Source organism: Protomyctophum bolini, assembly GCF_963924005.1.
Source record: "Protomyctophum bolini genome assembly, chromosome: 21".
Taxonomy (NCBI): Eukaryota; Metazoa; Chordata; class Actinopteri; order Myctophiformes; family Myctophidae; genus Protomyctophum; species Protomyctophum bolini.
Genome location: NC_137882.1, coordinates 10119859 through 10144143, shown reverse-complemented (window position 1 = coordinate 10144143; position 24285 = coordinate 10119859). Strand labels below are relative to the sequence as shown.

The 24285-nt window shown below is 43.7% G+C and overlaps 1 protein-coding gene across 1 annotated transcript in view; it reads right to left on the bottom strand.

Annotated features, from left to right (window-relative positions):
• cUnh8orf34 (chromosome Un C8orf34 homolog) overlaps positions 1-24285 on the bottom strand; it is a gene marked incomplete at its 5' end in the record, with an annotated part of 71562 nt that overhangs the window by 46279 nt on the left and 998 nt on the right. The window contains 5 exons of the mRNA XM_080793461.1: positions 690-853; positions 2758-2786; positions 3114-3233; positions 5874-6008; positions 6785-6929. Coding sequence (XP_080649587.1) covers positions 690-853; positions 2758-2786; positions 3114-3233; positions 5874-6008; positions 6785-6929 — 593 coding nt within the window. The remainder of the gene's footprint in view (positions 1-689; positions 854-2757; positions 2787-3113; positions 3234-5873; positions 6009-6784; positions 6930-24285) is intronic.

Here is a 24285-nt window from a genome sequence, read left to right as displayed (position 1 = left end):
CCATATCAGCACACAGAACCATACATTAAACATAACGGCACACACACACACACACACACACACACACACACACACACACACACACACACACACACACACACACACACACACACACACACACACACACACACACACACACACACACACACACACACACACACACACACACACACACACACACACACACACACACACACACACACACACACACACACACACACACACACACACACACACATAATTATGTTAATGGTGAAATAAAAAATACTTACAGACACTTGACTTTCGTTAGCATTTAGGCCATATACTAGGGATTGTGAAGGATACATTGTGAACTGTGCATGGACAAGCCCCCGGTTCGGGACAAATTCTGATAATATTACTTACCTTGGTTTGCATTACCCCCATTCCCAACTCTGTACAACTATCCCCTCAATACATCCCTATGTTTGCAAATACCGTCTCTTGTGTGTTGGTTTGGTCAGTCATCACAACAACAACATGTATGCATCCACAGTCCATCCAGCTATATTGTAAAACAATGTGTTGAACATAATGCAGGGAACATGTGCTGCTCTTCTGCTTTGATTTTACTTAACACACATCTAAACCCGAGCATGCAAACGTCGGCAAAAATCAGGTTCCTCCACGCGTGTGCGATAGCTATTTAATAGCTCTGCAGCACTTACCTCCCAGCAGGGCTGCTGCCTCCACTCCCCCACACTTGAGTCTTGGCTCGAGGGACAGGTGGCTGCAGCATCTCTGCAGCCAAGGGGTCTGGGTCATCCTCCTCGCGGCCAACCCATTCTCCCACCACATGCGGGCGCAGAACTGAGTTATAGCCCCCCAAATTCTACAATTAGGAGTGCAGGGGAGAGGGAGGGGGGAGAAGACAGATAGCAAGAAGAGAGCCGAACAGAGAAGAGGCACGATAGGAAGATTAGTGAGACAGGCTGACAAACGGTGACAGAGTGACATCAAGACAGAGAAGAGATGATAAAGTGGGTGGTTGGTTTGGAGTGAGTGGACCGCAATGAAGTCTTATCTCTATGCAATTCAATAAGCATCACTTTCAAATCCAATGCTTTACCAGTTTCTTCACAATGACAATAATTGCCTCTGCTCTTGGGAAGAGGATAGGTAAAAAACACTTTTGTATATTTTAGTTATCTTCTTCCGCCGCTCTAAATATCTACACAGTCGGTTTTCACAGAACTCTGCAGTAGAGGGCCATGAAAAACTACAAAGAAATTCAACTCACAACCATTGACCCAAGGGTGGCGCTATAGCGATTCAATTTTAAAACGACAGTTCAACTGAGAGACTGAGTTGATAGAGAAGCTCCTTTTCATCACTAGTCATGATGCCTCCTCCTTCCTCTGTTCAACTCCACCTCCCCGACACTGCCTAGCAGCAGCACCAGGGTTGGCCTTATCCACAAGGCCAGCCTCCGTAGCCCCCTGCCTTCCATCAGGCAGGCATCAGATCAGATTATACCATGCCTCTGTGATGTCAACAATAATAGATTCATATCACATTAATGTTTATTCAGTCAGTCTCTGATATTTCTAAATACCTGTAACAGTTTATTTTGTAATAATACCTTGACCAGGTATAACCTTTTGAGCTACAACCTTTATTTAGATTTTGCACAGCAGAACATAATGCCTAACCTGAATAGACATGCATAACATACTAGTTCTAATCCTTGGAAAGACGCCTGGTACATGTTGTGCCAGTGAGGTAAGAAACCATAGAGAAGCTCCTTTTCATCACTAGTCACTGGTGCAGTGACAAGATTGTCATTCCTACGCAGTTTCACTCCCCTGAACATGGCAAAGCCAGAGACACCGCTACGAAATGTACAGGATGCATCTCTTAAACTAAATTCATCAAGTTACCAAATTCAATTCTCAATGCAGGATGGGAACAGTGTTTAGTATTCAGTCCACATCCCCACCAGAAGAGAAAGGAGCCGGCGCACCCGCTGAGTTCCTGTCAAAATGTACAAAAATTTACCAGACCGATCAGTCTGTAGTCCAAGTCCAATATTGTGTTTGCGGCTAGGAACAGAACCTGACCTACGTATGGCAGATTTTGAGGGTCCAATGTCAATCCTGACCTAGACCCCCGATTACCCATGTTTTAACCGATCCATGTGATGGAACCTGGCTTTCATACCTGGTTTGCCATTTGTCTTGGTCTTGTCTCGGTCTCGCCTTTCATTTGTCTTGGTCTTGTCTCGGTCTCGCCTTTCATTTGTCTTGGTCTCGTCTTGCCCTTCATTTGTCTTGGTCTCGTCTTGCCCTTCATTTGTCTTGGTCTTGTCTCGGTCTCGGACCAATTGTCTCGGGTCTCTTCCCACACCGAGACCACTCGAGACGAGACAATGCAAAACGTTCTATTATATCAACCCGATATATAATGTGTGTTGTAGCCTGTGGTTGTTTTAATAATCGATTCAATTTTCTATTCTGTTCTGTTGTACCACATCACATTGTGCGTAATGACGCACAGGGAGACTTCAGCCTTTTCATGTCCTGTTTCTATCGTCCTATTTATTTCATGCAAACAAATGAAGTACATCCATCGACCAGACCGGGCCGGGCACCGGTCTAGTAGCATTAATAACCAACGTACAGCTGACGAGAGGTGTCCAAGGGATTACTGTGGGGAGTATTATGTGATGCCGATGATAAATGACAGAACCATACATTAAACATAACGGCACCATGTGTGAATTCACACCTACTGTACCTGGTCGAGGTCATCAGTGCTGGCGATGCCTGGAGGAAGGGGGGAGGGAGGGAGGGAGGAAGAGAGAAGGATTTAAAGCCCAGAGAAAAATGTCTTGCCACACACTATCATAATGTTACTATACAAAAGCTCAGCTCAGGATTCTTTGGAGCTTAGTGGTAAGCTCGTTAGATTAGGTACTGCATCCTCTTTCTTCCCCGGATTTACGGTGGTATTTACAGAGAGGTCTAGGATTGGAGTCTACAATTTCGTATTAGTACGGTATATGTTACAACGTATTAAGCGTTGCACTGGGCATTAAATTGTAAGGTGTATAATAAACACATGGACCGTGCTGCTCTGCACATCACACTTACTGCGTGACAGGTTCTCCAGAGCCTTGCCAAGCTTCTTGCTCTCCTGCAGGATGTGGTTGAGCTCATCAAAGTCCTTGCTCTCCCTCCACTCCCAGGACGGGTACTCGATCGATCGTGGCACTGGACCCCCGTCAATAAAAAGGAAAAAAAGAAAAGTAAAGCACAATGTCAGTGACGTTCGTGCCTGCCACCACCCCACATACAGTAGGTCACCTCGTTTCGATATTCCCATCATGGCAAATTGACCGTGATCAGAATCGACTGGAAAATGATCTAAATTCAATATGATTTGCAAACAGCCTGTACCGCAAACAGATGTTTGTTCCTGTCCAAACAGGACTGCAGAGTGGACAGGAGTATGCTTGCAGAATGCTTTAGCCAGGTTAGTGTGAATAGATGGGTTGAGTGGATAGGGGCCAGGGGCCAGCGGCTGTCCATCATTGTGTTTGATTAACTACCGGTATTCAAAATGGGTCAAGCAGGAGTAGGAAATGACCCATATAGTGCGTCACCACCCTCCTCTCATCCTCTGGCAAGCAGCATCCCTCAGTCTTGTATGATGTTTAATTCATGAATGGGAGGACCGCAGACATTATTTATAGAGGGAGAGGGCAAGAGGAAGAATCTCCTATAGGAACAGAGATACTTCTTTTGCTTCCATGTCTGCACCCATAGCTAATGTCCTTATACTGCTGCAAGCCTGCAACATCGCTACATTTGAATAAAACATCTAATGATGCTGGCGGGCAACCATATGCCAAATTAATTTACTGGATGTTTTCAAGGGCTACAGTATACACACGCACACACACACGCGCACACACACACACACACACACACACACACACATACACACACACACACACACACACACACACACACACACACACACACACACACACACACACACACACACACACACCATAATATTATGGAGGTCTTAACAAAGCCCTTTTTTCAATTTAACAAATTATTAATTAGTAATTAATTTATTAGTGAATTAAAATTCGACTTACTACATGGGAAAATGCGAAAACTCACATCAAGTCTTTTACCCTCAGAAACCGTCGGAACTACAGTTACAACACTTGGAGGGGAGGTTCCGAATTCGCAAATGCAGAATCTTAAAATGTTTATTGCGAAAACAATGCTTTTTGGAGCATCAATCCGCTCTGTTTGCTATAGCAAGACAGGACAATTCCCTCCCAATCAGTAATGTGATCTATTGCATTACCCACACTGTACATAATTTGGTAAGGTCTAGTAATAATAATTTACAAAACACTGTCAAATTAATCTATGAAGCCATCAAAGTTGCAATGTCACTTGAAACACTTGGAAACCAATGGAATAACTCAAATCTGTGAACAGTCAACAGACATTGACGAGACAATCAGCTAAAGTTGGTGAGCTATAGTCTGAAGTGTATACGGGGGTCACTGCCTGTTTCTCTTTCTCTGCTACTGGCCCTTGGCTTGGCCAGAAAACCTTTGAAGACCCCTGCAGGCATTACATGTACAGTATACATGATGTCAGGTGACACGTGAAGAAAATAAGAATCAAAGCTCTGATGCGCGTTGCACTATTTTGACAGAGAGCATTGCTGTTGCTGCATTCTGCCTTCCTCCAACCCGCTCAATCCAAAGGAGGCTGCTTGGCACAGTGACAGCAAACATCTCTGCCAAGCCCAGGCTGGAGAATACTCTTATATTACCACTGGTTAGGAGAGGCTTCCAGGCAACCCTCTAGCTGTGAGGCTGTGTGTTTGTAGAGCTGCTGCATCTACACAGCAGCTTAAAGTGCTTAAGTGTTTATAGCTCAGCTTAAGCGTTAAGGATTCGATTCCTTTAGGACGAGCCATTACAGTATCAGTCAAATGGAACAACCGAGGGCACAGTACATTAACCCAGGGCTGTACTGTACACGTATCTGATGAAGGGGTCTGTTGTCATCAGAGATGATTTTATAGAGGCAGGGTGTGTTAACTGTATTAGACTAATTAACTAAATCGTTAAATAGGCCTACATGTAATTGTGGTTTGTAGGCTGTGCACAAAAAAGACAATAGTTCAACTTCATAATTTTGGGGATTATTAGCATACAAGTGGCATTATTCTAAGTATTGGGTTTATTTTGTTGTTTGTGTTTTCCTCATGGCTAAATCCTGCCCCCTGGCCCTACTGACCCTAGTTCTGCTATCCTTTTAATCTTCTGCTGAATATTTGATCTCTGCTGCACACCTACGGTAGAAATACCAATATAGTATAGTAGTATATAGTATAGTATGTATTTGTAATGTGACTTGATTTCGAATTCCTGTTTTTAATCAGTGTATCTGGAATTCCCATGGAGCAGTAAAATATAATAAAATGTCAACAAAGTTTGTCTCTTTCTAAAGTTACTGTATCTCCCTCTCGCTCTATACGCACGCGCACACACACACACACACACACACACACAGCAATTTCCTTATGATTGAAAGCAATTGTCTAACTGCAGCCTGGAATAGACCTAGGTTGGCAGAGACAGAGCACAATGTTGAATTATTGAAGTGCTCTATGACTTCCAGTCAGACTGTTCTAGTTCTCCATCTTCTCTTTGACCAAACAAGCATCCTCTATCCCTCGCTCCAAGATTATAACTATAACTGTAGCTTCTCTGTCTACTGACGGTATCGAGTTTCAGAAGAGTAAAGACAAATACAACCGTGTGGGAGCTAAGATACTACTGTACTCACAGGGAACTACTCAGAGTTACTCACGGGACTTGGAATCCGGTGACGGAGGAGAGATGCTAGAGACAGCCAGGTCACTCTTGGATTTCTTGGGTTTCTTAGGGTGAATCTGCCACGGTTTCTCGTAGTTCCTGCACTCCTTCCGGGTGTTTTTGTTTTCTGCTGGGAGATGCAATCACAGTATTCCTTTCAGCAGCAGAATGTAATGTATGCAGTGAATACATGAATACATACAACATATTTTGTACTGTGCAACAGTATACTGCTGGGGATAATCTATGCAAAATGTATACGTGGCAGCTAATTGCCTTCAAACAAACAGACGGCTTGGAGTGGATCATGCTGCTTATACCAGGGCCAACAGAGATTACAATATCACAATTTGGAACAATACACTCTTCATTTCTGAAGTGTTGGCAACTGTTGGAATTATCTTTATCTATATTGGAATAAGAGTTACCTTAATACTCAAGCAAGTGGGAGAAGCCATAGTCACAACCTATTAAACGAGTACCCGCTGCATCATTCAGCTGTCACATACTTTACCACAATATTATGTTGTGTTCCGTCATCAGGTTGAAAGTTGAATTGAAAGAAAATATGTTTTTTAAGGATAGTTTGTACCTGTAATACTGTATTAATTACCATGATTAACTAAAATAATGTACACCCTCCGGGCCAATAAGAATCAAGTACTCCCCATGGTCAGGCTACTGTATAAGTACAGTAATTATACAATTGCATTTAATGGAAACTGAGTCATGTGAATGTATGATATGAATAGTGCCTCCTGTAGGAAGTGTGCCCTTCCTGTTATTTAATTGACTTTAATAATACATTGTGCATGCGCGCGTGCGTGAGTGCGTGCGACTGTGCGCGCTTGCATACTGTATGTGCATATGTGGGCGTATGTGTGCTTAGCCTCCACTATTACCCACCTGCAGAGCTCTGTGCCCACAGTGCTGCGGAGCCCGACAGTGTTCTCTGCAGCTTGGTAGGGCTGACCTGTTTGGTCTGCAGGTGGTCGATAAGAAAAGGAATGGGCTGGTCTGGGGTCTCCGTTATTAGTTTGGTCATCAACTCCTACAGGAACAAAGAAAAACACAGAGCCCTTATGGAGATCGACACCAGGACGAAGGGTCAAAAATAGGCCGTCCAGGCGTGCGTCCATGACTAAGAAAATCACAGGGCTGCTCCTATCATCATATACATCATCTCATTCTGGCCAATCAGATTCACAATTTGCGTCCTAACTTTTGTCATCAATATTTGTGTTTGAGTGCACAAACACTATAGTCATAGGAAACTGTAGCAAAACAATGTTTGTGTTAGGGTTAGGGCTGTCAAAGCTGGACACAGCTGGCTCAAACATCCTAAGTCAACCAATAATCATAGTATCGGTACTGTATGTAATTCCTCTCTCTCTCTCTCTCTCTCTCTCTCTCTTCCCTCCTGTCTGTTTCAGTGTCTGGGCATGGCTTCAGCCTGGGCGTCTTGCCCGCCCCACTTGTTTGTCCGCCTTCCTAGCCTGCCTTCCTGTTCTCCTATCCTTGCTCTGACAATACTCTGTAAACGTTACTCTTGCCTCCTCTCTGTGTTGTGCACTTTGAGTTCACCAGTGACCATAACATTGTACAGTAGACCAGGGGTGGGCGAGAATCGAGATCAACCAGTGCCAGGCAGTGAAAGAACGACGACAGTCAGATATGGTGCCACTCTTTCAAAAGCTATTTGAGAGAGTTTGACCTCACTGTACAACAGGGGTGGGCAACGATTTTGAACAAATATCCCATCAAGGTCACCCAGTCGATGTTCCCATCAGGGTTACAGACTAATCGATTGATGAATTTAATCAACAGATCTGTAAAAGGTGTCTTCGCGGTGGCAGCCCAGTAAAGAGAAGAGTGGAGGAGTGTTTTATAAAGTGGAGAAGGTGGCTGAATGGAGAAGTACAAGAAAAAGCTGAGCGAGAGATTGATGCAGGGAGAAAGATGGAGACATGCTGGTATACGGCAGGCACAGTAACAGGTGCTGAGGGCAGAGGGCGTATCTCACGCTGCATGCTAATTTAAGAACCGTCAAATGCATGATGGGAGTTCGGCATCCAATTTGCCAATCACGTCATTATACAGTACCTAATATTGAAAATGTCAGAGCCATACTACTACTACTAGTAAGTAGGTATTAGCGTTCATGTGATGTACAGTAATAAAGAATAACAAAACAAGTAACAAAACCAATTCTCAATAGCAAACAAATGAACATTTGCACATGCACGCATGCGTGCAAGCTTTATGTCTATGTGTGCATATAGGGTGTGTTTATAATGCACGTGCCTAGCACGTTGGGGTATGTGAGTGTGTATGTATGTGTCTTGCGTGTGGATGGGTGGGTGACTGGGTGCATAAAAAAGCGTATCAGTTCAACACAGGGGATGTGAATGGTAAACGGTCTACATTTGGATAGCACCTTTATCCAAACCAGAGCTATTTTATACAATGTACTGTACTGTACATTTATCCACTCCTACTCTTAGTGCGTTGCTAGGTCTGCTGCCAGACCTTTATATTTTCCAATTCGCCTGCACTTTTCTAGCCTCTTTCTCACCCTCAACCTGTTCTGCATCAATTGATTTTTCAAAGATTTGAAGGAGGGGAAAAAAATATACATACATGTGATTTGCCTATAATGATATGAACAAAACTGGGATGCCAAGTTGAAAGTGGCTAAAATATATATTTTAAGATATAGAACTTGCCTCTGTATTGGGAAATAAGTACTGCACAAAGTACTGGTATAGTACTGTAAGTGTGAATAATGAATAATGGAATTCATTGGTCTATGGTAGCTCACAGCATATGGACGGACATTCGCAAGGAGCCATATAGGAACTGTCTCTTGGGTCTGCTGCTGCGGTCCACACTGACACAGATTCATTGCCAACACTCTCTGCCTGTCGTAAGACAATACACACTCTAGGGTAAAGAGTACTAATTTGTCATTGCTAGAAAATGTCCTTACATTGGAACGGCGCACACTAGGATTTCACACAGACCTCTCTTCACAAATCTGCAGTGGAAGTCTGTGGCACGTGCCAATTGCCTCACAATTATAAACCACTAACGACAGTGAGATGTAAAAGTTGTAATTGTTGCTTTAGCTCGAGGGTAATTAAACTAACCTAGCAACAGGAGGCCTATAAACAAAGGCTGTAATTTGGTCGATCATTCAGGAAGCCAAACTACTTGTGCGCCGTTAAATATCCCAGTATTGCCAGGTCTTAAAAGTCTTTAAGGGAAGGGTGCGTGTGTGCGTGATGTTAGGAGAGTGATACAGGCAAAAGGACAGTGCTTTGTGCTGGGATTTGGGGCTCTTTATTCGTCCATGCTAAACCCTTTATCACTAAACTTCATTTAAAAAAAAGTCGAAGAAGTTTAGGGATGAGGGGTTTAGCATAGACGAAAATAGAGCCCCACGTGTTTACAATGTATGTATTATTTCTATTCATTCATGTGCATCTGAATAGGTAGATAGAAAACACTAATATGTCTAAGCGTCTGGTTAGCGTCCCCTCTGGTCAATGGTTATAAGTGCGCACTAGAGGAAAGGCCATGGGGCACTAAAATCAGTCAAGTTCATCATATCTGCCTGTTAGCAGTGTTGTGCAAGTTCACACTTCACAAGACTTTAGCTCAAAGTTCAGTTCACACAGATTAAAATGTATAAATATTTAACTAAGATAATGAACTAGTTCACATTCCTTTCCTATGAGCTGCTCTGAGCTATTAGTTTTAATTAGAACGTCCTCCTATCCATCAATCCCCCGCAACCAATAATTGCCACTGCCCTAAACTAAATTAATGAAATACTTTACTTATTTGCATTGAATACGTTTGGCATTGAACCGGTTGCTATGGCAATGCCCGTCACTTCCAGCTATGGGATCGTAAAGTCTGACCACTTTTCAAACCTCCATCAATTGGAATTGTGGAGAGCTGTCCTTAGCGGATTTTCTGCCATCTAAAGTGTTAATCTAATTTTATTTGTACCGCGTTCCTCCCGACATGTAAACATTTCTGACGACAGGTAAGCAGTGTGTGCTTGCACTGATGATAGCAGAGTGTGTGTGCTGAGTGTGTGTGTGTGGGGTGGGGAGGGGGGGGGGGCGGGGTTCAAGATCGTTCTCTTAAAGTTAACGTGGATTAATCAGTAGGGTGGATCTTCTAGGTGCCGTGACCCCCAAAATATATTTCAACTGGAACCCCCTCACCCTGAATGTAGGAATTCATGTATTATATTTAGTTTGACTAGTTTGTGAAAATAGCAGATCTACAAGCCCCCTGCCTGAGGTTCCTGACCCACAGGTTGAGAACCACTGTTCTAGCAAGCATTAGAGTTACAGCTAATTCCAAGGCAATCCATCCAGTTGTATACTGTACATCCTTTAGAATGGACAGTAGAAGTGCACTGCATACATGTATGTTTGCATGTTGCTCACATCCTTATTGTGTACAACATGTGACAGCTTGTGTGCTGGCATTATGCCAGCACACAAGCTGTGCCAGTGGCAGTGGCATATACCAATTATACAGATGTCGTACCCAGATGTCAAAAGATGAATCATGAGCTTATATAACCAGATTAAGTACCTGCATGTACATCCAGTCTGAATTGGGACTTGCGTACTGTACCATTATGCATACTATATTACATACTGTAAGTCATGAATACCAAACGACTCGCCCCTTTACCAACTCGCTCAACTCTTGTTGTGTGTGCGTGTGCATGAAGCGAGCACGGACACAGCCGTTTCACGGGTGTGATCGTGCTTGTCGTTGTCCTGCCCGCTCTCCTCTAACTGAATATTAATTACTAGGTGCATCAGTCACTTTTTTCACATGAGATGCACAGTGCGACCTTGCAGATCCAAGCGAGAATGACGGTGTTGTGTTGCACCTCGAGTGAAAAGCATTTTCAAAATTCAAAGGCTGCCTGTCACTGATCACCTAGTGTGAAGACGCCGGTGAAAACCACTATACTGCTTTTCTGTCTTATTGTCGCATTTACTATGAAATGTTGTTTGGTTGGTTGGTTGGTCACCCCAGGCATAACCATACAGTATATGGTCATGCTTATATATATCTGATCGCTTCTCGCTTGTCACCCTCAGGTGTCTTACTGGCAGTAATCGGTCGATCCCTAACAGGCAACAGTGAAATCATTACATTTATACAGCGTTGAGTGAGCAAAACAGACAATGTCACATCTGGTAGAAGAATAAGCCAAATAGAAGGCGAAATTACTTTTTTTGCAAATGCAAGGGTACAAGTGGTTTAAAAGAAGACAGAGTTGTTACAACTACATAAGTTTTCCCCACCCTCAGTCTTTCTATTGTCACCCTGAGAGCCTTCATGCTACAGCTGAGCTGAGCTGCAGTTTCACGGTGGATGCTCTGAGCTATGGCTGTCTAGATGGGAGCAGACAACGACAATGACTTCAGCTGCCTGCACAATGCTGACTCTGAACAAGGTTGCCAGACGTGATGTCTATGTTTCTGGGAAAATGTACTGTATTGGGAAATTGGAATTAACTGTTACATGCACTCACTATTCAGACAGAGCGTCTGAAATAGTACACAATGTACACACTACACGTAACCTGTACACTGGGTGGACACACGTACCCGGTGGGTGTACACAAGCATGTGTATACTCTGTATAAAAGGGAGATTAGTATTAACATAAACACCGACTACGAATTTACACTTGATTATTTATTTTGGTTGCTTATATATCCTTGGGCCATCAGACACAATTAGTATTATTCAATTAAAGCTGTAATTCAGAATTTATTTTAGTCAGTATAATATGATCATAATCAATCTCTATGGTAAGAGAATGTTAATACAATATAATTGGCAGTGCTAATTATATTGTATTAACATTCTCTTACCATAGAGATTGATTAGCACGTCTGCAGTTGGGTTGTTAGGGTGGGGTGTCGTGGCACAGGGGTAAAGTTCCTGCCCACCACTGCAGAGACTATAGCTTTTCAAAATCTCTGTGCTGCATCTGGCTAGGCCAACAAACACTGTGATTCGCTGCAATGGCAAATCCTACACAGATTGGCCTGTTCAGTAGGGAAAGGAACTAGGTTTCTCTGCATGTGCTACGCCTTCCTGGTGAAACTCCTCTGGCTAAAATAAACAGCTGCCGGCTTCATCGGAGGAGATGCTCTACTAGCCTGGTAAATAAACCAGACCGAATCAGCCGTTGGCAAAAAGAAAATTGCCTGCCGGCGGATTACGGTCTGGAGAGGCTCAATTGTATTAACCAGGCTAATGCTCTACACCCTCCCACATGACTGTAGGGTTAGCACTAGTAGCTATAGGCTACACATATGTGTGGAAAACTCGGAATAGACTTATAGACTTATATTACTAAATTGAAAAGGTGAAAAAGGTGTCAAAAAGAAACAAGAAAATGACTGTAAATGACTGTCATAACTTCCAAGTGCACACACACACACACACACACACACACACACACACACACACACACACACACACACACACACACACCGGTTTTACTGTTAGTTGTTGCTGTCGAAGTGTTGTTATTTTCATCATCATCTCCTGGTCTCCTCCTCCTCAGAGTCAATATAATAACAGCATCTGACTCTGTTGTGTTGTTGTTTGGTGAAAGAAAATCTACAATGCATTTGTGCTGTCTCGTCAGTCGCCATGTTGTTGTGTCTACTCTGTCCACTCACTGTATGCTGTGCAATCTTCACGCTCTGTGATAGACGTGTTCACCTGGGCCTAGGTAAACGTATCTATCACAGAGCAACAGATTGGTCCTATATACTGTATAGTTTGTTAGTCAGTCACCTTACGTGAGGTGGGCAGGGCAGGGTAGGGCTATGGACAATGCAAGGCAGATCCCGACGACCTTTGTTGCATGTCACTCCCCATCTCTCGCCCCCCATTTCAGCTTACTGTAACCTATCAAATAAAGGCAGAAAAGGGCCCAAAAATATCATAAAATGTCTTAGGGCTCTATTTTCGTCAATGTGTTTATCCCTAAACTTCTTTACCTTTTTTTTACCATTTTGAAAAACATTTTTGAATAGTTAAAATAGCCAATCTACAAGCTCTCAACATGTCGATGTTGATCGGCTAGTTGAACTATTCAAAAATGTTTTTCAAAATAGTAAAAAAAAGGCAAGGAAGTTTAGGGATAATGCTAATTTAGCATCGACGAAAATAGAGCCCCAAGACATTTTATTATATTTTTGGGGCTTTTTCTGCCTTTATTTGATAGGTTACAGTAAGCTGAATTGGGGGGCGAGAGATGGGGAGCGACATGCAACAAAGGTCTTCGGGATCGGGAATCGAAGCCGCGGTGCTCGGACCATCAAAACTGTATTTCACACACATTTTTCTATCTCTCTATAAATCTGACCTTGAATAAAAAAGTTACAAGGAGAAAGCCAAAATGTAGACACTGCCCCAGTGACTCCTGCTAATGGCTCCGAATTGATTTACTGTTCGTGCTATTACAGTACGTGTCAATGAATAGTGACTCACATAATGACTAGTAGTGAGTTATTTGAGGTGAATGAAATGTCTACAGTATGTTTGTTCTATGTTATATACTGTAAGTGACATACAGAAGATGACGGTGCAATATTTGGTAATGAGCAGAGGATGAGTTGGGGGGGGGGGGATATCACTGGAGGAGATCCAGACCTTGAATCAGCAGGCAGACGGAAAGAGTTCATGCGGAAGAGGGGAGGAGTGTGGGAGACAGTCAGAGGGCATGGTCACCTCACTAGACTGGCACCCTGTCTAACACAGACAGACAGACAGACAGACAGACAGACAGACAGACACTATATAATGTATTCATCTGTCCTGTGTTGTACAAACAGTGTGACTGTCAAGTGTCAAGCTAGCTTGTGTATATCAACTGTCTGCTGCTGGCTTGACTCCATTAGAATGACTATCAATTGCCTGCAGAAGGTCAGACCATGGGATCTTTATTAACTCTAACACCATCCCCTGCAAACCCCCCCCCCCCCCCCCCCGTACATCTGTAAATGTGTGTCTGTAAATGTGTGTCCTCTGCCTGCCTCTGATCATGAAGTTCTCTCTCGCTGACTGTCCATTCTGGACTCCCACAGGTCCAACCTGGCCTCAGGGTGTGAGCTCACTGCTCACGGTTCATCTGTCTGTCTTGAAGTAATTACTCCAACCTGTGCCTGAAGGGGAACTGCATACCCAGGCATAACTAAATGCCCACAGCTCATATCAAAGCGTTAAACCCATGGAGAGACCATCATTGAACATGATAAGGATGCTTCTGCAGATTAAAGGACAAAACCAGGGGGCCGAAATTCAATTAAGAAATTGACTGTGGCCTCTATTTCAGCCATAGTAACTCACACAATATGAATCAAATACCATTCGAAAAATGCTTTCTTCTTCACTTAATTCTTCTGCCGTTTAATCCGCAATATGAATTGCGACACCTTCCCTCATCCCCCACAAGCTGAAAATGGAAGCCCAACTTATATTTTCAATGAGTGCCATTCACAATCACCATGGGGATATGTAATGTGTTTTGGCCTGGGCTGGCATCACGCCACCGCAACATTCAATTTGTCACAAGTCTGCAGCAAGCTTTATTTAGTATCACAAACAATGGCATGCAAATGTTGTGTCACCATTAAGATAACGGGTGAAAAGCCCTTCCATGCATTGAGCCGTGCAATCTGTGCATCTGTAGTCTGATTTAAGCACCACCTCACCTCCCCAACAGGGTCACGTCGTCGTGACGACCCTGCATAATCAGCGGTCCCTCTGGAGGATAAGGACAACTGCAGGCCAACCTCTGGGCCTTATTCAGTGACCTCATTCTGTGAGGCTGGCTGCCAAGAGTGTGCAACAACAGCGGCAGCATGACTGAACAATAATAAACCAAATAGGCTGGCATGAAATGACAAAGTGTCCTCAAAAAGATAAGACACACGTCATTCATTCAAGTGATGAAAGCAGTCCAACCTTTGGGAGACAAAGAAAGTTTCTAGTGCAGTTACTGCTATACAAGACAAATACAATGCATTGCTGAAGGATGAATTCATTAACTACTTTTCTGTCTCTCTAACTTTTTTGCTGTCTCTCTAGATCTCAAACATCAAGGTTAACACATCAAAAGGTTTCACACATTTTCTGACATATTCTCTTCCGATTCCAATTGAGCCTAGTTTTACAGAGTTCTCAGCATGTCCCCCAACACACACACACACACACACACACACACACAGAAGGGTATAACAAGTACGATATTCAACAAAAAATAAATCACAAAAAATAATACCTTGCAACCATCCCTTCCAATCATGAATGAAACTATGACTTGGGACCGCAACTGTCACTACAGATCCGAGATCCCATAGCCCCACTAAATAAAAGAATGGCCACCTACTACTCCACCTATTGTCATTATGTCGTTTTAGCACACTGAGTGCTACTGTGGGTTCTTGCTGACACAATTGATGAGACCGCTTTGTAATTAAAGCGTGTGCCTTTTATTGACCACAGGCAGCCACACACATGAACTACAACAGCCTTGCTGAGGCTGCTGCTTGCCATGCATTTAAAACAAAGTTGTTTATTATGTTAGCACCGTTGAGCCAGCTCTCTCACTCTGCTGGCGTTCTCTCTCTGGCATTTTGCGTTTGGCCTTGAAGCCAGCTCCAGCATGCTACTGTCTACAGTATAAAGTGGAGAACACTTTTAGACAATTGGAAACACCTGCCAATGAATGAACCCTGGCACCTTTCCCGTTAGTCAATCCCCCCAATTCTGTGTACTGTCCGTACACAGAATAGCCTGGTGAAAATGTCAATTAACAGCCTAAATGTGGGAAACTGGGAACATTGTTAAAAGAACAGCTTCCTCACTCCCTGCATAGGACATCATGGCAGTGTGCAGAATGTCTGCATCTGTTCTGCATAGATCCTTCCCTCTGCCTGGATTGTCTTATGTCTCTTTGTTCGGGATGTTTTTGGGCGTCAACCCCCTGCAGGAGGTGTGTGCCACTAACAAGCAGAGCTCAAACTAGATCCCACCCAGGGGATCCATAGTTCAGACAGAGTGTGTGAGTGTGTGTGTGTCTGTCTGTCTGTCTGTCTGTCTGTCTGTCTGTGTGTGTGTGTGTGTGTGTGTGTGTGTGTGTGTGTGTGTGTGTCAGTGTGTGACTCCTGGCTGACTGACTGACCTCTCTACAGGACCAGGCTGAAAGCAGAAGCACAGCGGATTAGCAACACTGCTCAAGCTGTCAATACCAGTGTGGATGGATAAACCGCTCCCCTGAGGTATCTGCTGTATGAAACAGGTGTCAAAGCAAAGACATTTCGTTCTATGCTGCTGGGCAACTACAACAACACAAGGACAGTATGGCACAGGGGTGTCATTCGGGGTCTCAGATGTGCAATTTCCACCCCTAGTGTTCACATCATGGGTGGGAGGACGCAGTGGCACCTTCGTCTGTTTATTGTAATGCTACAGTGTCCCTTCCCAATTCAGTCCGGTGAACTGGTCACCATTGTGGTGCATGTAAATTTGTCTGAGCGAGGTCCCCTCTCACGCGGTATGAGGACCCGGGAGGACCCGGGCCAAGTCTTCAGACATCACGACCACAAATACACAACCATTCGGAGAGGGTCATCCTACGGACGGATACGGGGGTGCCCCGTGGGCCGTTCAGAAAGGTATGTAAACAATCAAACATGCTCAAGCAGCTCATTGTTCTCATTGTCTGTGTTAACTAAAGCCTGGTGAGTGACGCGCGGTTACAGTAGCCTACCTTAATGGCCTGGGTCAGAGATTTTTTTTTAATGACTGACCCGAACGGGAGGGACCCGTGAAATTGTTACAGAGATCCGAGTAGAGCCGTCACGCACCAGGACGCTAATTGGACCTGTGGTGGGAAAATAGCCCCAACAAGCTCATAACATAAAGTTAAAGTCATGAACTTGTCTGAATTTTTTTAGACTTGCAAATCTTAATAAACCCTCAGACATGATAGCCTAATTCTGTCATCACATCTGTCAACATATGGCCTACAACTATATGGCCTAACAGTACGTTTTTATAGCGGGCGACAGCCAGACAAATTTTCCGGAAGTGCATTATTTGTCTATGGGACCGGGGATTACCAGCGATAGCAGGTGAACGGCCGATAGTCGAAAAGTGGGCGGAGGGACGTCGCCCGAAAAGATAAAAATAATTCATCTTTTGAAAAACTGAATCCATTTTCTTTGGATCAAAATAGTAATCTCAGCAAGGCAGATGGCTTCTTGGTTAGAGTGGGTGACAATATTATCACACGAAAAAAGGAAATTACCTACCTAGGTTCTGGAGGCAAATCTTTCCGGTGATAAAATGGCCACCAACGTCATCAAAAAGACCCTAACAGGAGCCCTCGTACAAGGTTTCTTCAACTATGCATGCACCTCTTGGTACCACAGCACCTCAAAGGCCCTTAAAACAGCTCAACAAACCATGTGCAACCCAGATTTGGCACAAACAAGGGACTAAATTAATTTCGCTCCTATGCCACCAAAATGCGGAACGCCCTACCAACGGTCATTAAGACATGCAAATCCCTTGACTCCTTCAAAACCGCTCTCAAACGGCACCTACGGATGGCTGCAATTTGAAACTGGCCCGTAAAATCTGAATCCCCCCCCCACCCCTTTTTCCCCTCACTGTATATGCTTTCTTTGCCCTTTTTACCTCCTTTATGATGATGATTTCCTGTTTTTGGCTATATAGAAGTGTATATTTGTATGTCTCTAAATGTCAAGTGTAGTGCTTTATTGTTGTGCTCGAAATGTACTGTAATTGCAAACTGTTAAATAAATACTACTAGATACTACAATCATCAATGGAACAAGGTCCATGAAAATAATAATAATTAAGCAACTAGGGTAGGGCTGACTGTCAAACTTCATCACCGAAAGTTGTTTTAGAGCAGTAGTTCTCAAACATTTTCATGTCAAGGTCAAGGAGAATATTTTAAAGCAACTTTACAGATAAACAAGACCAAAGTAGCTTATAATGAGCAGACTTGGCAACACTGTCTGTAGCTCAAACATATCTACATTCTACAAGCTTACAATATTAAATATTGGGTATTAAAGTTAATTAAAACCAGCAGTGCAGATACCCTATGTATTTTTCAGAATGGACAAAACAATGAATTATATCGTATATTGATACTGGCCAAAATGTCTCATTGGTACATTCCAAAATAATATGAGAGAGACATATTACACAGCATAATGGTTCTTCCTTTCATAAAAGCCTTTCATATGATATAAAAAGCCCTGTCAGATAGACCTATGATATTCTTCTTAATGGAACTGCCAAAGGAAAAAGCATGCTGCATAGTAACTGATAAGCCAATGGAACAGGGTAGTTGTTTTTTTTAGCAGACAAGAGAAAGTGGTGGAGAACAACTGCGCTATAATTATTGCTACAGCCTACAGTTGTGTAGGGTGTGTGGATGTGGAGGGAGGATGTGACTGCAGTGCATTGTGCAGTAGACAGCTCTTGAAAGAAAGAAGCGGAAACACATGGCATGCATTGCGCTTTGTTTAGCTATTTCTGGGTACCAGCCTGGAGTATACAGTTAACGTCATGCTTGCCTTGCACACAGAAACACTGAAATAAAACACGACAAGAATGAATGTTATTAACTTCATCTGCCATATGCTGTATCTGTGAAAAGGATCCAACATAGAGTTTTAACACTCCTGTGGTTTGTTGAATCTAACAATCTAAACTCCCATTACCACTGTGCTGTGCAACTAGTGGATGAAACTCCCCCATTCCATCTCCCATTATACATTTTGGCATCGCTTTATACGAGTTGTTGGTGCCAATCAATTAACTAGGATGCAGCAGCAGGGCTTGGGTTTGTGAGAAAAGAGTGAGGGGGATAATTCTTCTTCAAAGACAATTTGCGTACATACAGTAGACATACTATACGAGATACAGGGTTTTCTCTGTGTACATGCATAAATAAATGAACTCTTATTTACAGTATGTATGTACACAGAGAAACCCCTACTTATGTATGCAGAGAGAACCCTGTATCTCATATAGTATGTCTACAGTATGTACCTTGAAATTATTATTTCAAGGTTTAACCTTGAAATAATAGTACACTGTTACGGGGCATTTCAATGTACTGTGTTGCAGTCAGTGGGACTCACTTCACTGCATACAATTTCCTGTCAAAGCCGACCTTGTTTCAGTTCTCATGGAGGCCTGATCTCGATTTGTCTACTGTATATATACCGTACCTTGTTTCTGCCCAGAGCTAACTGAGCAAACTGCTGGGCCAATCAACGTCAAACGTTTAGTGCAGGCTGCCAGTAGCGAGGCCAAGGAATACACTCAATCCTAATTTTTGTTCAATCAAAATGGTGGCGCTATATACCAGCCAAATTTATTTTTTGGCGTATAATTATTGAACTGTACGTCAGAATAAGATTTGCCTTAGATTCCTTTAATCTCTCTATACTGCAATACTCAATCAAGCTAGATTTTCAACCATTTCAACACACTTTTTGCTACTACTACTCCACTGCTACCATTTTGTCCAAAACTCATACAAATTGCCACATCTCTGACTCATCCTTCTACCCTAATTGAAAAGGCGTGCAAAGGAGTATGCTCGTTTATCCGTTCCTCTTCTTCTACCAAACCACTCGGTTTGCACAGATCTCTCCATGCACCCGTACTAATAGCCTGGTTAATAAACCAGACCGAATCAGCCGTTGGCAAAAAAAGATTGCCTGCCGGCGGATTACGGTCTGGAGAGGCTCAATTGTACGCCCATTTCCTACACCAGAGAAATGGGGCGGCCAATCGGGACACGGTATGCAATATGGGCGGGCTTTGGTACAGTGACTTTCAATGCTTGAGACCTTTGACTGACAGTAGCTCTGACCAATTGCGTCAAAGAGAAAATGTTTCAACCCGCCTGGAAATGAAATCCAAACTGAGCCTCCCCAGACTAATATCCCGCTGTCCGTGCGATATTAGTCTGGTTTATTAACCAGGCTACCCGTACTAATGCATGCCATAGGAGGAAACAACACACAGATCTCTCCATGCACCCGTATTAATGCATGCCATAGGAGGAAACAACACACAGATCTCTCCATGCACCCGTATTAATGCATGCCATAGTAGGAAACAATACACAGATCTCTCCATGCACCCGTACTAATGAAAGCCATAGTAGGAAACAACGCACAGATCTCTCCATGCACCCGTACTAATGCATGCCATAGTAGGAAACAATACACAGATCTCTCCATGCACCCGTACTAATGCATGCCATAGTAGGAAACAACGCACACTGCACTGCATGCTTTCAACTTGCATATTTACCTGTTTGCATTTGTATGACACTAGAATTTCGCCGGCCTTCGGCCGGCGAATCCTAGTTACATTGCAGCACAATATGGGAAGAAGGAAATTGCGAGTTGACAGACTCCACTTCATGTTTCAGCTGTGTTTTTAAACTCAGTAGTGTGCCCTGCACATGTAGTAACGGATGGGTTATAAATTATTATAATAACAGAAAGTGTTTTTTATTTCTCATAAATACGCAAACATGGTGAAACAACTACAGTCACAGAGAGCAGTGGCAAGGTAGCTGCTGCCTGCTAACGATGCAAACAACAGCCTTGCCTGTCGTGTGTGTGTGTGTGTGGGGGGGGGGGGATAGCACTAATTTTCGACATTTTACTGTGTCATAAATATTTACATCTGTAGCCTATATTGTGATTACATTTGACCGTACATTTGACTCTTGTGTTATATTCTTGTGAAATATTCAGTAAAGTATTGTGGTGAAATATTCACCCCAAGTTGATAAGATATGCAGAGAATATAATACCAAGAAGCCCCAGTTTGAAATGCATTAGGCCACAGACCCCCATTTGATACCATTTGCTCTCTGGGAAAATCAGGGTCCATTTGGTTCCATTTGTATGCTCTTGGAGTATGATGACTGTGCTAACAGTATTATCATCAAATATGTCTCAGTTTGAAGATTCAAAAAAACATATTTCATATGTGTGAGCTTGTAAAGTCGAACGTTCAACCTAGAGACAGTGTTGCCAAGTCTGATCATTATAAGCTACTTTGGACTTGTTTATCTATTGGTAGTCCTTGACATGGAAATGTTTGAGTTCCACTGCTCTGAAACAACATTAGACAACAAAGTGTGACAGTCAACACTATAATTGATTATTTTAAGACTAATTTCCGGACCATTTCTGATTTACCTACTTTGAACTGGCCTATTAACATTTTTATAGACCTGGTTGCTTGTTTCACTCTCACATCCACGATATGTGGCAACCCTGGTCCCTGGTTTGTTTTGCGTGTGGATGTTGTTTTGTGTTGCTTTAGCATCTTTAGCACAGTATCTATCACAGGGTGCAGCAGCTGCTGCTGTCATGAAAACGCAAGTTTCTGTCCCAGAAGCTCACGTTAGGTCTGCGCACACTGTACGTTGCTATGGCAAGCTGTCATCAAATGCTGCTAACGTTGTGGTCAGCACTGTTAGCATGTGTGCTATCAGGCAAAAGCTGAGATAGATATAAAACTACTGGCCAAAATGTCATACAAAACACAACCCCTCAAATCGGAATGTGATTGTGACCTACAGACCATCATGATTTGCTTGCTGGACCTATAAATAATTTATTTGCATTAAATTGCCACTCGCCTTAGCCTGCATGTGTGTGTGTGTGTGCGCGTGTGCGCAAGACAGACGTGCGTGTGTGTGCAGGCTGAGAGCTGCTGACTGTGATTGACGTGTGAGCTGGATAAATCAGTGAGAGTTGGAAAAAGCGCACGCAGAGCCAACTCGCAGGCAGTGCCTCAGGCCAGATGCCTGAGAATCGGCACAGGATTCTCTGGGTCACCAGTGTTGGTGTGACACACACGGCTTCCACATTTAGCTTCATACTGGGTGAAAGTGGCGTTCCAAAAATTATTTTTCCCCTCGGAATTCTTATTCACAATGAGATGGAGTTGAGGTGTTTGTGTTTGCTTGCTGGAGCTATAATTAATGTATTTGCATTAAATGTCCACTCGCGCATCGAAGTAAAAAGCAAGATGGCCGATTGTGAGACTGAAAAGTAGCTGTGGGGGCGGGCCTGGAGGGCCTATGAGAACACGGAACAGTGTTGCCAGGTTTGCGAATTGTAAGCGAGTTGTAGTGTGTGTAAGTAGCCTGGTTAAAAGGCCTTGTTTCTGCCCGTGTTGGGGCAACAGAACATGTCGACCAGTTTCTGTCAACCGCTTTTGGTCAGGTGACCAACTCCACAAATGTTAAATTAGATACCATGTTATTGCGCAACATTTTACCAGAGATGACATCACATTTTCCACATGCTCCAGCCCCTCCCCTTCACACACACACACACACACACACACACACACATATGTCTCACACACACACACACACACACGGACAACTGGGCACCTACGGACATGTGGGCGCCTGGAGGACTGGGCAAATGCAGTCATGGACAACTGGCCACCTGGAAGTCTGTGCACCTGGACAACTAGGCACCTGGATGAGTGGGTACCTGGACGAGTTGGCACCTTTTTTAATTGTTTTTAGTTTTTGTATTTTTTGATATTAGTTTGTGTGGCGCTAGACGGCCACACCACTCTGACTCAGACATAACCATGAACAGGACCACAGCCACACCACTCTGACTCAGACATAACCATAACCAGGACCACAGCCACACCACTCTGACTCAGACATAACCATGAACAGGACCACAGCCACACCACTCTGACTCAGACATAACCATGAACAGGACCACAGCCACACCACTCTGACTCAGACATATCCATAAACAGGACCACAGCCACACCACTCTGACTCAGACATAACCATGAACAGGACCACAGCCACACCACTCTGACTCAGACATATCCCTAAACAGGACCACAGCCACACCACTTTGACTCAGACATAACCATAAACATTAGCGGTGTGACGTAGGTGTGAGCCTGTGAGGGCCACATACGTACCTTCCTCTTTGTCCAACAATCAACCCAAAATTTGAATCACACTGAGGTGCCTCTAAACAACGAAGAGCTAATAATACACTGCAAGGGTCAATTTTTACACTCTGAGAGGTGAACTATGGAACAGCGTAGAGACAGGGCACACTGAGGATATCCACATTGTGTTCAGTACCGTCTCGCTGAGTGCTGTGGCCCCGACATGATGTAATATTGATTCCGACATACTCCACTGGCTCACTCCATGTTAGCGCTGAGTCGCTGTCCTCGGTGCTGAAACAGTCCTCGCTAGTCTAATCCTTGCACTGCATAGTGCATACAACAGCTGTTTTACATGCAGACTGTGTGTGCCACAGCGAGAAGGCCAGGTAAAACCAGGATGTTTCATCAGCACTTTTGAAACATGATGTGCATGCAGATTTAATAATTAATTTCACTATTATAGTGTGCAACTGCAAGCAAACACACGCACACACATACACACACACAAATCTTAACTTGACCTAGAACCATCCCCGCTGACTCATCATCCTTCATCCCTTCAGTGTCCAATTTTAACAGATTTTTTAACAGTTTTGTACAGATTTCTAGGCATCTGTTGAACTCAAAACAAGCAAGCCGCTGTAGCTTAATGTTCTGCCTATCCATCTCCCTCCTTCTCTATTCTGCACACACCTGTCTTGTCTGGTTCAAGACAAGAAATCCAATAACAAACACGGAAAGTATAATGCCCTTGGTTGCTAGGATGCCACGCTAAGTACACACTATGATGAGCAGCTCCCTAGACACTAGACAGTCAGTCAGTCAGTCAGATAAGCAGGCGTGGTACCCTTTAAGCTGCTTGGTCTGTGATATTTGTAAAACAGTATACAGTAGTACACAACCAACCAATGTCAATTAGCCTACTATTACAGGGTAACGCTAAACTCAAGAATAGGCTATTCAGAAGGTGAAGTGAGAGATGGAACTCCATGTGGGGGTCCCAGGAAGAAACGCGGCCAGGGTGCCGGCCTGGTTCCGACGAGCCGCCCAGTATCCGAAACGGTCAAGAAATGACAGAGTTACCATGTGGGGGTCCACAGGGGGTCCCCGGAACATCCAGACCCCCAGGAACGCACCCCGGGTGCTGGCCCAGTTCCGACGAGCCGCCCAGTGTCCGAAATGGTCAATAAATGACAGAGTTACCGTGTGGGGGTCCCCCAGGGGGTCCCTCTACTGTACTGTACTGTACTGTAACACTCATTATGCTTTAAGTAGAAAAGCATAATGTGACGTGTCAAACTAGGGGGTTTTCATGAA